The 12,605-nt window shown below is 44.7% G+C and overlaps 3 protein-coding genes across 8 annotated transcripts in view; 1 reads left to right on the forward strand and 2 right to left on the reverse strand.

Moving 5' to 3' along the window:
- The window catches only part of LOC117650939 (CCR4-NOT transcription complex subunit 6-like), a 71,880-nt gene extending 66,818 nt beyond the window's left edge, over positions 1–5,062 (forward strand). For all 4 annotated transcript variants that reach the window (XM_034394591.1, XM_034394588.1, XM_034394590.1 and 1 more), the window contains 3 exons: positions 32–209; positions 295–434; positions 513–5,062. In XM_034394591.1, the coding sequence (XP_034250482.1) occupies positions 32–209; positions 295–434; positions 513–589 (395 nt within the window). In that variant the 3' untranslated portion in view covers positions 590–5,062. The remainder of the gene's footprint in view (positions 1–31; positions 210–294; positions 435–512) is intronic.
- Positions 5,063–5,072: 10 nt separating this feature from the next.
- LOC117650943 (calcineurin B homologous protein 1) lies at positions 5,073–7,036 on the reverse strand. Its single transcript, XM_034394599.1, has 4 exons — positions 6,803–7,036; positions 6,254–6,514; positions 6,073–6,166; positions 5,073–5,993 (listed from the first exon to the last, which is right to left on the reverse strand). Exons 1-4 carry the CDS (start codon positions 6,867–6,869, stop codon positions 5,849–5,851), a joined length of 567 nt encoding a protein of 188 aa, XP_034250490.1. The 5' UTR covers positions 6,870–7,036; the 3' UTR covers positions 5,073–5,848.
- Positions 7,037–11,233: 4,197 nt separating this feature from the next.
- The window catches only part of LOC117651248 (tyrosine-protein kinase Btk29A), a 100,274-nt gene continuing 98,902 nt past the window's right edge, over positions 11,234–12,605 (reverse strand). For all 3 annotated transcript variants that reach the window (XM_034395074.1, XM_034395075.1, XM_034395076.1), the window contains 4 exons: positions 11,968–12,255; positions 11,743–11,861; positions 11,510–11,643; positions 11,234–11,426 (listed from right to left, as the gene is read on the reverse strand). In XM_034395074.1, the coding sequence (XP_034250965.1) occupies positions 11,325–11,426; positions 11,510–11,643; positions 11,743–11,861; positions 11,968–12,255 (643 nt within the window). In that variant the 3' untranslated portion in view covers positions 11,234–11,324. The remainder of the gene's footprint in view (positions 11,427–11,509; positions 11,644–11,742; positions 11,862–11,967; positions 12,256–12,605) is intronic.

Here is a 12,605-nt window from a genome sequence, read left to right on the forward strand (position 1 = left end):
AACTTATAGTAATAATCGCTTTCTTTTACAGGTGTAATAGAATTTTTGACATCAGGCAGGGTTTCAGCAGACCATGCAGATTTCAAGGAGCTAGGGTACAAAGCTGTATTACAAAAAATTTCTGGTTGTGATAAGCCAAATGAACTAACCCATTCATTTAAGCTGGCCTCAGCATACTCAGAAGATATTATGCCCTTCACCAACTACACGTATGTTGCCACAATACTGGTTTGCTAAGCAATAGCACTATCATTTACATCTTTTACTCATTTTTTCTTTTCTTTTTTTTTGTAGGTTCCACTTTAAAGGAATCATCGATTACATCTTCTACTCAAAACAAAGCATGACACCCTTAGGATTGCTTGGTCCTTTAGCCTCTGAGTGGCTTCGAGATAACAAAGTTGTTGGTTGCCCTCATCCTCACGTTCCTTCAGGTATGAGTGACTTAAATCAGTAGCAAAGTCTCAATAATGATGTGTGTCTTAACCATCTTATTTCTTTTGTGCCCACAGATCACTTTCCACTTCTTGTAGAATTAGAAATGGTCCCAACGCTGCCACCTTCAAATGGGCTCTTACAACGGCGGTAGCACAATCTTTATTATACTGAGTTATGATTTTTCTTTTCTGTGCAATAGGAAGAATCATAGCATATCATTACAACGCTGGTACCTATTTGCTGTCACAATTTCCTCTCAGCAACTTTCTTTTCATTTGATCACACCCTACAGTTTTAGCCATTTATGCAGATGGAGTGATGCACTGTGGACTAAGTGACACATTCAGGCGGGGAGAAGTCCTTGTTTACCTCTAGTCTAATGAAATCCATCATAACTTATTGTATCTTGGGATGATTTTTCCTGATAAATGTTTTATTATCCCCTCCCCTTTTTTTCTCGTTTTTTTTCTCTTTCCTGCTTTTTTTTTATTATTTTTCCCGTCACTTTTAAGAAACCTTCATTAACATGGTTTATAGATTGTGGATTATTAGTGCAGCTTGAATATTTCTAATTGCTCAATCTGCATTGAATTTTTTTTTAATATCTGTTTCAAAATTTTGAAAATTATTTGACAACTTTGTTTTTGCTACGAACTTCAAGCACAAGTGCCAAATGAAATTGTTTTCATTAGCAGTATTTTGATCTATCTACACCATGTTAGGAGGGAAATCTAGATATTTTATAGACATATTTTATAGGTATTTATTAATACATGACATTTGGTGATAGCAGGGCAATGAACATTTACCCAGTGAGAGAGCTTTCCCTTCTCATCCATCTCTTAGTGACTTGCTGTTCAAAATGCATAATATCTGTATACTCTAAATGTGATTCCTGTGAATAAGGCATTGATATGATCTGATCTGTTGTAGAAGGCTCAGTAAAATAACCTACAATGGCCTTCAAGAGGAAATTGTTTTTCGTAAATTCTTTAGATTTTAATCTTGTGTGAAGGTTCCAGAAAGTGACATGAATTTTAGTTGTAAACTTGTAATGCCTCAGTATTAAGGATTTTTTTTTGTAAGTTACTTTTAAAGTTGAAGCAAAATATGTCAGAAAATGCAGCTAAGGATTTGTTTCAATTTAACTGACTTTAATCCTGTCATTTTTACTCCTGTCCTAAGAGATTTATTTGAATTTAATTATGTTCAAAAATAATATGTTTTTAAACTGTTTTATATAATTTTTGTCTTGAACTTATGGATTCAGTCATTTTACTAATTTCTGAGTCATTTTGTGTTTGGTGAAACCTATGGGTTTGCCCTTCCTATTGTTCTTCATTCCAATTGTAACAATGTGGACAGTGCCTTGTGTTCTACAAATTACGCTCAAACTTTCACTTCATATATTTTAAGCTGCTGCCATGCATTCAGCTTTTTCCGCATTTTAAAGTATCTGTAAGCAAACATTCTTTGTGCAGCCCTCCCTTGTAAAGTTCTTAGTTAATATTGCTGTCTTTCTTGACAGAAACGTATGTATTGAACATTGTAAGTTTTCTCTTGTATTTTGAATTTGAGACCTTGCTGTCTTCATGATTCTCCACACTGACACATGTGATCAAAATACATATTACAGAAACTTTCTATGTATTTGAGAAATGTTGTAATGCCAATAGCATGGCTTCTGCAAAAATAGTCCATCCTTCTTATAAAGCTGTTTGAATTAGTTGTAGAATGTGTATTTGAAGCATCGCTCCAATATCAATGATTTCGACATCTAGAAGTAAGCAATACCCATGTATTGAGTCTTTTTGGCAGCAATTACTCGTACCTAATTAAAGTATAAATTGTTATGATTTTGTTATATAATGTATGGCGTGTCCAGATGTCTATTTCCTGTCCATTAATTTCAAAAGAAGGGTTTTAGATATAATTGAAGCCTCACATTGTTACTCTAGGAACTCAGTATAAAAGCTTTGAATCAATTCCTTTGAAATGCTTAATGTAAGTGTCTGCATTTTATTCCTGCCCTGTCCCATTTTTCAATGGGGCTGCCACAATTAAGTTTTACAGTGTATTCACATATTTAATCTCATGTGTCTGCCAAATAAAATACCGGTACATAATGTTTAGGTTACACAAAGGCTACATTAATTACGTAATGTAGATAATCTCTACATTGTGATTAATTATTAGCTGAGGTATTATTTCAAATTTTAACTTGTGACTCAAGCGTTTTGTTTATATTTAGACTCAATGTACAAAGAAAGCTTTTTCTGTTCTTGAGAACCGTTTTGCTTGCTTGCATAGCATAATTGTCATACCAGGAATCTAGCTTTAAAACTGGTAAAGTAGAAAACTGTTCTTATTGTCAGTCATCATGTAGCATTTCGAATCACACTTTAGGATGATACCGTACTAATCATTTACTGATGCAGAAGTCTTGTCCTATATTTTTCTATCTGATTCAGATCTTGGTTTTGAGGATTATAATGATAAATTATTTGCTTGTCACAATTGTTTTAGATAGCTTTGAAATAAGATCTCCATCGATAAATTGCATGTCAATATTTTGGGGCTCGTGTCTTTCCGTTACTTAGGTTTTAACTTAAGTAAGTTGAAATATGTTTTGTATTCTCTGTTTTTAAACATACCAGTGTCAGTGTCCTATACATGATTCAATGGTGTGACTGTTAATCATTTTTCATCTTGTAGTGCTAAGCTAGAAGCCTGTTGTCACTTTCTTGTGCTGAGTAATGATCCTGGTGCATATTTCTCTTAAGTTCCTTATGTGCAATATCCTTGAGCCTTTGCTCTATCTATGAAATGTTCTATGTTTTACTGTGTGTTTTACTGGAGAGGTTTTTGGGACACTTACAGAGATCAAGTGACAATCTTTGATTCTTTTTCTTACTTTAATGATTTTCTTCTTCTTTTTGTAAAGTGGCTATTGTTGATGCAGTACATTTGTGGTGCTCTTTTATGAAATCAACCCCCCTGTATACAGGTTTCCATGATAAGTCGTAGAGAATGGAGAAAGCAATGTACCTAACCCAATTTTAAGACTTATTGACCATTTAAACTGGTCTAAGTTGTAAAAAGTTTAATAATGTCTCAACTTGTTGATTTGTTCAGCAATGGACTGTGATTTGAAAATATTAAGCACTTATCTGGTTTCAAGTCTTTATAATATGTGATATGGAACACTATGATTCTCTATAATATTGTTTGCTTTAAGTAAGGGCCAAAAGAACAACCATATTTCATCCTATGTGGGGACGCATCAAATCATTCTTTGCTTCCCATTTCTCTACCGTGAACAGAGGAATTTTTCTGTTCTCTCATCAAGCTATCCTTAAACTTTCTCTTTATTGTCCTTCTCTGAAAAGAAAGTTCTCCTTTCAAATGTTAATCAACATGTTGACCAAATCTTATTTTAAGTTTAGAGTACAAATGAATTCAAGCATATAACTCTTGAAGTGCATGCTGTTGTGTTGATCCTTTTAGTTTAAGGCATGATTTTGTAATGATGGGAGAAGCATCTCAGTGTGATATAAAAGACAGCATCAAATGAGCAGTTGCCATCATTCTCTGAAAAATGTAAACTTTTCACCATGTTGTTTATACCCTATACATACATATTATTTCATTAAACCTAGATTTTCTCATTTGTGGTAATGCTTTTATTACTGGTAAATCGCTGTCTGTTAGACGATGGTTATACTATTGTAGTTTTGAGCAGCAGTCTGCATCCTTTTTTATCCTTTATTTGCCAGTGCTGAATGAATTTATGTGTCCAGTCTTCCTACAATTCACTTAGTAGAGAGATTTTTTGCTCCCCTAAATATTTCTTGTAAATTCATTTTTATTTTGTGGCTCTATATTTTGAACACTGAATCCTGGGTGCACATCTATTATTCTGTGGGGATATGATCTTGTGTTTCTCAGTGTGAAAATGTGGTTAATCAGTCATATTGTTCTTCTCTATCTTGAAAAGATTTCTAATTTCTGAAGATATTACCTTACTTCAGCTACTATTGACCTGCCTTTAAAGGATTGCAGTACTTTATCTTTTGCTGTATCTATTTTTATATCTGTTACTAAGTTCTTATAAAAACTGATGATTGATTTGTGTGTTGCAAGTATGAATTGATACGGTGTATGGGACAGAGAAATAATTGGTAACTGCATGGTTTGAAGAGGCTATGAGTACAAGTTCATATGTTACAGTTTTGTGTGTAATACAGTAGTTGTATAAAACATTTATCTTAACATCTATCTCTTTGTAATCCTATAAAACTGTAAAGTAGTGGCAATCAGTTTGGTTTCACTCATGTTACAAGCGCTGTTTTGTCTTAAATGCATAATTCATTGATGTAATTTTGGTTGCCATTACAATGATGGTGACATTTGTATGGGCATATGCTATGATCTCACAGTTTGGAGATGTTACTGTGTCATCCTGAATATCTGTCTCTGTGTAGTGATAGTTTACATAAACCTAATTGAATGATTATCGGCAAAAGATTCAATGTCACAATTTTGTTACCTACATTCATGCAAAATGTTTAATAAAATGAAATAAAGAACATGATGCAATAAAAAAGATGAGGGAATTTCTCAATGGACAGAGGTTTATTTTGAATGCTTTATTTTTACTAATACATACAAAGAATACATTCTAGACCCGGTAAAATGCTTAAGTGCAAAATATCTATAAACGTTCATACACAGAAGAATGAATTGAATATGCCAGTGTAAATTTCTTTGGTGGAACAAACCTGACACTGAAAAATTGAAAAGGGCGGCTAGCAGCTCACTTGAACATAATGATGATCATGTGAAACGCACATGCAGAAGCAAGTTTTGTTTTCATGTCTATTTGAGTTCAAATGTTCAGATAATGTAAGTTGCCAGCAGAGAGCATTGAACATGTTAAGTTGAATACTTAAGCAAATCAACAGGTATCAAAATAGATTGTCACTTCTACCACACTACTGCATTTCTGGTAATCACAAGGTAACTTTGCTATAATGTCCTGAAATTAATTACAGGGGTCAATAAGTTGCAAATCTCTAAACTGAACTGTACAAATGGACTGGAAAAGAGTATAAATCGCCACATGGTTGATGCATCATCCTTATGTGCATATTGATGATTACTGACAAAGTTCTGTTCTGATGGACAGAACGCTGGTAAAACATTTCTGGCAACTCTCAATCATACCTATCTTATCACAAATAGCATCACAAAATGAGCAACTCAGGCTACTACAAAGTGAGAGTCTGTAACTTGTTCCATACATCTAATAAACACAAATATGTATACACATGTACTGTATATGAAAATATAATGATAAATTATAATGGTAACAAACATTGCCAATAATCTTAAGCCCTGAGGCTGCATATTAGTTCAGGAAACGAATAGACATTTTTTGTTCCACATCTGTTCTTTCCAAGGCTTTGCAAAACTCTTCAAATGAGATCATTTGATCTCCATTTTGATCAGCTTCCATGATAGTTCGCTCTGCTATACTCGTAAGTTGTTCTTCACTGAGAGGACAAAGACAACACATTAATTTATTGCTGCCATCTTCCTTATTTAAATAAGACACAAACAAGTGAAACATACCTTATATTGGCTCCCACCATCATGTGAAGAATTGCAAGCAATTCATCTCTTGATACCTTGTCGTCGTTGTCCAGGTCATACATTTTAAATGCAACTGTAAGATTAAAAGTGTCACTAATAACTTTTTTTCAACCTTACATCTACCACTCTGTGGTGCTGACTAGGCTCAAACATTACTCACATCGAAGTTTTTGTTCCCTAGAATTCAATTTGTTATCCTTGGTCTTCTTAATAGGACGAAAGCGGGCCAAAACCTGCATGAACTGTCGGAAATTTACCCGATCAGCACCATCCTCAAAGAAGGCATGCACAATGCGATCACCCAGAGGATTAATGGCTAACTCTGGTATGCGAAGAAAGTCCTCTCGACTTAGTGTGCCACAGTCACCACGATCCAAGCTTGTAAATCGGCTGTACAAACGCTCAATCTGATTTGGTGTAACTGCAACAGAAAAGAATCCCATGTTCGGAAAGCTATTGAAGATACATCAGCATACAACAAAGACAATCATTTGCTAGAGCCAATTTGGGTGGAAAATAATAGGTAAACATCAAAACCTCCAATACTCGATGTTTTAAGGGTGAACAACAGTAGTCTGATCAATGTTAACTGTTTGTTAAATAGAGTCTTGAGAAAATGTGGCAACGACCCTTTCTTAAGGCAGAAAGCTGAGAGCAGTAGAAGGTTACATGTTTTTGTAATTGAAAGAAAAAAATAACCTATACTCACATCCGGTCTCTTCCTGAATTTGGGCAATCTCCTCGTCGCGAAGCAGCAAAGAAGACCTGTTTCCCATTTCTTGAAGTTTATGGAGACTGATGGATGCGAAAGATCAGCTTAACCACACAAAGAGCTCTGTTGTTGAAGGCAAACTGGCTGATCCACACCTCAATCCTCAATCAGCAGCCTTGAGCAGCTGATGGAGATGACGGTGAATCCAACGCCCGTCGTCTGTTCGTTTGTTGTTGAGAAGGGGACGGGCAGGGGAGGGGGGAGGAGGGAATGAGCGCACTTATTCGCACGATAGTTGTCAGCTTTCCCTATTCACACGTAAAACAATGGAGTGACGGATAATATACGCACGATCCCGCCTAAATACGAAAATGACACCAGCGGAAGGCCAGAGGAAGCGGCCGCCGTGATAATGGTCCAGTTCAGCCGTGGCTTTTTGCCAGTGTTTTGTTTTGCGCGTCTTCCCTGTGACGTGCCATAAGAGTGGTCTACCTTCCCGGCGCGGCGTAATTATGGCGACGAAAATGACTTTTCCCCCGCCGCAAGGTCTCACCCAGGTGAGTTCTGGTGCGGTGAAAAGGCAGTGAACGATGGGTTGCCTGCCTACCTGACCGCCCCGAGAAGGGACCTGGGTTCGACTCCCAAGCCTGCTGGTTTCCCTCTGAAACCCAGCTCCACAGTTCCGCCTTGCTGGATGTGCACCCCTTAATGACTCCAGAGACTATTTTGTGGACCAGTATCTTTCTAGCGTTATACTGGGGTAATTTGAGCATGCACAACCCATCGTTCATAGCCTGTATTCTCCATGATAGCCTCTCCACTTCAACATGACTCAACTCACAAGACGGCTTGCTCTGAACATTATGTGCCTTCTAACTCAAAGTGAAATGACCCATCGGTGCTCCCGCACGAACCGCACGAACCACCACCTAACTCTTCCCACGTCCTGTTGAACATTGCAAGTAATAAAATAATCGACTCAAGAATTTGCCGTTTAAGTTTATTTATTAGGTCTAAGTACACACAAGGGCTTTAACTATATACAGATATCACAAAGGGGTAGCAGTTGTTGAGCTAAATAATCACATTCATTCTGCCATAGTAACATCTACACAGCATCCACACAAATTTCTCTATTTTTAAAGAATTAGAAACAGTTTCTAAGATTTCAAACAGGTTTCAACTACAGATCATTAATGCATATTCAACACACATAGGTAGAGAAGAATTTTGCAACTGGAGAACTAAGGTAGAGAAAAAAGGGTCTTAAAAAAACAAAAAAAACAAAACAATAAGTCTAATCTGAGCTACACAAGTCACGTTTACAGATTGCAAGTTAAGAAGTTTAAGTACACAAAATTTGAAAAAATATGTCTAAATTTAATGATTTAAATTAAATTCATACAAATAAAATCAATTTTCTTTCCTAGACAGTATTGACAAACTACAGCATCAAATCAGTACAGGTCAAAAATTTAAGAGAAGGATTGATTGGGGTAAGGATTGAACAGAGAAGAGAACAGTATGCAGAAGGCTGCATCTCTTTACATGAAGAATCAGGATGTTAGTCAACAGCATAAACTACACAGATACTTTATGTTGATAAGGCGTTGTTACTTAAAGGACACACACAAGTTTTACACGCTCAACAACTTGTCAGCAGGGGAAAAAACAAAATCAGGGACAAAACAAAAATGCCTTGTATAGTTTCTGCATTAATAAATAAATACTAGCACTCAACACATCAGAATCAATCCCAAAATCAGTCTCCTCTCAGCTTTGGCACTGCGTCCACTTACATCTTCCGAGATAAACCTACAACAGCCAACGAAAATTCGACGAGCACAGATAATGACGCAAATGCTTCCAACACAATAAAAACGTTTGGACCAGGGCGCTGCATTCTATGGCACCAATCCGTAAAGGCTCGAGACTTGACTAGCTCCACTTAGTCCAAATTATGCAGATTCACTGATCACTTGGTCTTGCTGGCACGCATGGCACGGCAAATGTCCGGCCACGGGGCAAGCGAGGTGCACATTTTACACCGATGGTGGTTCGACTCCGGGAAGTGCATGTCGTGGCCGTCTCCATGGCTGAAGCCACGTCCTTGACTTTGGCCATGGCCTTGGCTATGGCCTTGGCTATGGCCTTGGCTATGGCCCTGGTTCTGACCATGGCTCTGGATCTGGCTATGACCTTGGTTGTGGCCCTGGCTGTGGCCATGACCCTGGCTGTGGTGGCCATGGCTCTGGCTGTGGTGGCCATGGCTCTGGCTGTGGTGGCCATGACCCTGGCTGTGGTGGCCATGTCCCTGGCTGTGGTGGCCATGTCCCTGGCTGTGGCCATGGCCCTGACTGTGACCATGGCCCTGGCTGTGGCCATGTCCCTGGCTGTGGTGGCCATGGCTCTGACTGTGGCTATGGTCTTGGCTTTGGCTTCGGCCTTGGCTGTGGCCATGGTCTTGGCTTTGGCTTCGGCCTTGGCTGTGGCCATGGTCTTGGCTTTGGCTTCGGCCTTGGCTGTGGCCACGAGCTTTGCTGTGGCCATGGCCTTTGCTGTGACTGCGCCTATGGTCGCGGTCGTGGCTCTGGCCGTGCGTAGTATGAGTTTGACTGGAGCGATGCGAGTTGGGCCAGCCATGGGCCTGCATCGCGCTGGAAGCCAAGCTTGGAGACGTCTGGCCCACCGCCGTCGAGGAAAAGGAATGGCTGGCCAGGGGAGGTGGTGGCGCGGGCACGTCGTGGATGGCCAAGCTGTGGTAGGGCACGCCGTGGAAGGGCAGAGGGGCGGGCTGGCGGCCAGGCATGCTGTGCCGCAGCCGCGTCCGCGCGAGGTGGTCCAGATCCTCATCTGGCTCCAGCGGTTCCGGCGAGTATGCGACTGGAGGAACGTCTGGAGTCCTCGGTGAAGAGCTGGGACGAGATGACTCGGACCGGCTTCTCTTGCCGCGCGAACGGCGCGAACGGCGCCTAGGTGTCTTCCTGTCTATGAAGTCAGCAAAGAGAGCAGGCGCGGGCGTCGCGCGCGGCGAGTCGTCGTAGTCGTCGATCATGTCGTCGAGGAAGATGAGCTCCGTGCTGCCCGTCGAATCCGAGTCCGAGTCCAGTCCGTCCCCGCCGATGACTGCGTGCGGCCGGCGGTGGTTCGGCGGCGGCAGTGGCGGCGGCGAGTCGATGTCGGGGACCTGGTACTCGGAGGGCAGGCTGGGCACGCTGGGGGCCTTGACGGGGGGCAGCAGCGCTGTGTACGTATGCTTCAGCCCGAGTTCAGAGGGCGAGTACTCGCTGTCGCCGTACTCAGGGGGAGGCGCCGGCGAGAAGGCGGCGGGCGGCTCCAGGGCTAACTGATCCAGGACTTGCTGCTCCGCGGGGGAGTAGTCCTGAAGGTAGCCGGCCGAGTAGCTGAGCGCGGCCGAAGACAGCACCGGCGCCCCGTCCGTGGACGGGCTGGCGCCGCTGGCGATGCTGCTGCCCGGCCCATTGCGCCCACCGCGTGGGCTGGCGGAGGCGATGACGGAGGCGAATGACTTGGGACTTCTGCTCCTGTGCTTGAACAGGCTGGCCGACTTGGCGGCCTTCTTGCCGTGCGGGCTTTGCAGGATGTGCAAGTCTTGCAAGCCGTACTGGCGCTGCTTCTCCTCGATCTCCCGGGCCAGTTTCTCGGCCAGTTGCTCGGCCACCTGCTGCAGGGTGGGCGGCTCGACGTCCTCGTCGGGCGACGGCGGGTCCGGGAGTGGGTCCGGGAGCCGGTCTGGCAGCGGGTCCGGGAGCGGGTCCGGGAGTGGGTCCGGAAACGGGTCTCGGTGCGGGGTGGACCGTCGCCGCGTCTTGGGGTTGGGCAGGGTGTTGGTGGCGACGGGCGAAGCCGCAGGCCGCCCTCGGGCCGCCTTGGAGGGGCGTGCCAGCGTGTTGCTGCGCGCGCGCCCTCGCTCGGGTGACCCGTTCCTGGACCCACCGAAGTCCGCCCCACCGGCGGTCGTCGACGGCAGTTGCAGCGACAGGGGCTGCGCGGCGTGCGCCGAGGCATGCACCGAGGCGTGCGCCGCCTCGAGCAACTCCACACTGCGGGCCTTCTCGAGCTTCGGCGACGGGCTGGGCGAGGGGCTCCTGGCAGCGCGCGTGCACGAGAAGGAGAACTGCAGCGACCGGCACTTGCTGGCCGGGGCCGGGGCCGGAGCCGGGGCAGGTATGGGCACCGCCCCGGTGCTCTTGGACATGGTGGACTCCACCAGCAGCGGCAGGTCCGTGCTGGACGTCTGCGCGTGGGACTGCGCGGGCCGCGGCGGAAGCAAGGGCGGGGGCTGGAGGGCGGCCTGCTGGGCCTGCTGGGCGGCCTGCTGCGCAGCCTGCTGCGCCTGCATCCGCGCGGCGAGTGGCAGCAGCTCTGTCCACGGCCACTGGTCCGGCGGCGGCAGCGGCGGCGGCGAGTCGCTGTGTGTCACGCCTTGGCCGCGGTCCTCGGCGGCGCCCGGAACGCCTGGAGCGCCTGGCCCGGCCAAGCACGTGAGCAGAAAGAGTCAATCGGCCAGCAGACCCTGCGATACCGACAGCAGCTGGTCCTTCAGGACGCGGAAGGAGGGGCGGTCCTCAGGGGTGTGGCACCAGCATTTCCTCATCACCTGCAAAGCACAGTAAAGTGGTTTTAAAGAATTTCCAACATTACGGAAAAAAAAGAAGTCGCGAGGCTTTGTTGTGTACCCACTTCATAAACCTCCTTGAAGCAGGCCTTGGGGCGTTCAAGGATGACGCCGCGTTGCACTCTATCCACGACTTCCGTATTCTTCAGTCTGCCATAAGGCATCTTGCCGCAGGTGAACACCTCCCACATGAGCACGCCTGGGAAACAGATCATGAGAGGCGTTAGTTGATGACAAAGCCGCGATTTAAAATAACGCTTACAGGAAGGACAAAATAAAATAGCATAAATATGCCTACCATAAGCCCAGACATCAGATTTGGATGAGAATCGTGTGTAGTTCAACACCTCTGGGGGCGCCCACTTGATTGGGAATTTGGTTCCACCCGAGCTGGTGTACTGGTCATCTAGGACATATCTGGAAGAAAGCAGAAAATGGGGTACTGATATGTGTAATGAATGTATTTGGCGAATCTCGGTGAAGGCGGCTGGCGTGCCGCCGCGTGACACGCTGCGTGACGCACCTGGCCAGGCCGAAGTCGGCCACTTTGACGACGTTCTCGGAGCCGACGAGGCAGTTGCGCGCAGCCAGGTCCCGGTGGATGTAGTTGTGGCGCTCCAGGTAGGCCATGCCCTTGCACACCTGGATGCACATGTCCAGCAGCAGCCCCACGTTGCCGCCCAGGGTCACTTCATGGCGGCGCAGGTAGTTGAGCAGGGAGCCGTGGCGCATGTACTCCGTCACGATGTAGATGGGCCGGTGCTTGCTGCACACTCCGTACAGCTGCACCAGGTTCTGGTGCTGCAGTTTCCTGTTCGCATCAGAAAACAAGGATAAGTATTTCGCGCACACAGAGGCAGAGGTTCCGATTATTTGGTCACCGGTTAACAGCACGCTTGGGTTTCGTTCGGATGAGGACGAAACAACCCCAACCCTAGCAACTGAGGTTTAAGGTTTAACGTTGGACGCTCAACGAACGGCTCTGCACTTAAGCCTGCGTTGAGTGCATGGGATCGGAAAACAAGAGGTTTGGCCCCAAGGCCCGACTGGATCCACCCACAGGCCGTCCAGGCCGCCCCGCCTTGATCGGCAATCGCGCCCGGCTCGCCCCACTGCATAACTACCGAGCCAAGTGGGGCTGAGGGACAGGTTGCTGCCGAC

This window comes from Thrips palmi, unplaced genomic scaffold, assembly GCF_012932325.1.
Source record: "Thrips palmi isolate BJ-2018 unplaced genomic scaffold, TpBJ-2018v1 HiC_scaffold_5, whole genome shotgun sequence".
Classification (NCBI taxonomy): domain Eukaryota; kingdom Metazoa; phylum Arthropoda; class Insecta; order Thysanoptera; family Thripidae; genus Thrips; species Thrips palmi.

Bases quoted from the DNA above. Each gene is read 5' to 3' on its own strand.
- LOC117650943 (XM_034394599.1), bottom strand. From the start codon at position 6,869: ATGGGAAACAGGTCTTCTTTGCTGCTTCGCGACGAGGAGATTGCCCAA. The intron at 6,515-6,802 runs GTGAGTATAGGT...TTTCTGTTGCAG, and splicing joins AATTCAGGAAGAGACCGGAT to TTACACCAAATCAGATTGAG. The intron at 6,167-6,253 runs GTGAGTAATGTT...TTAATCTTACAG, and splicing joins TAGGGAACAAAAACTTCGAT to TTGCATTTAAAATGTATGAC.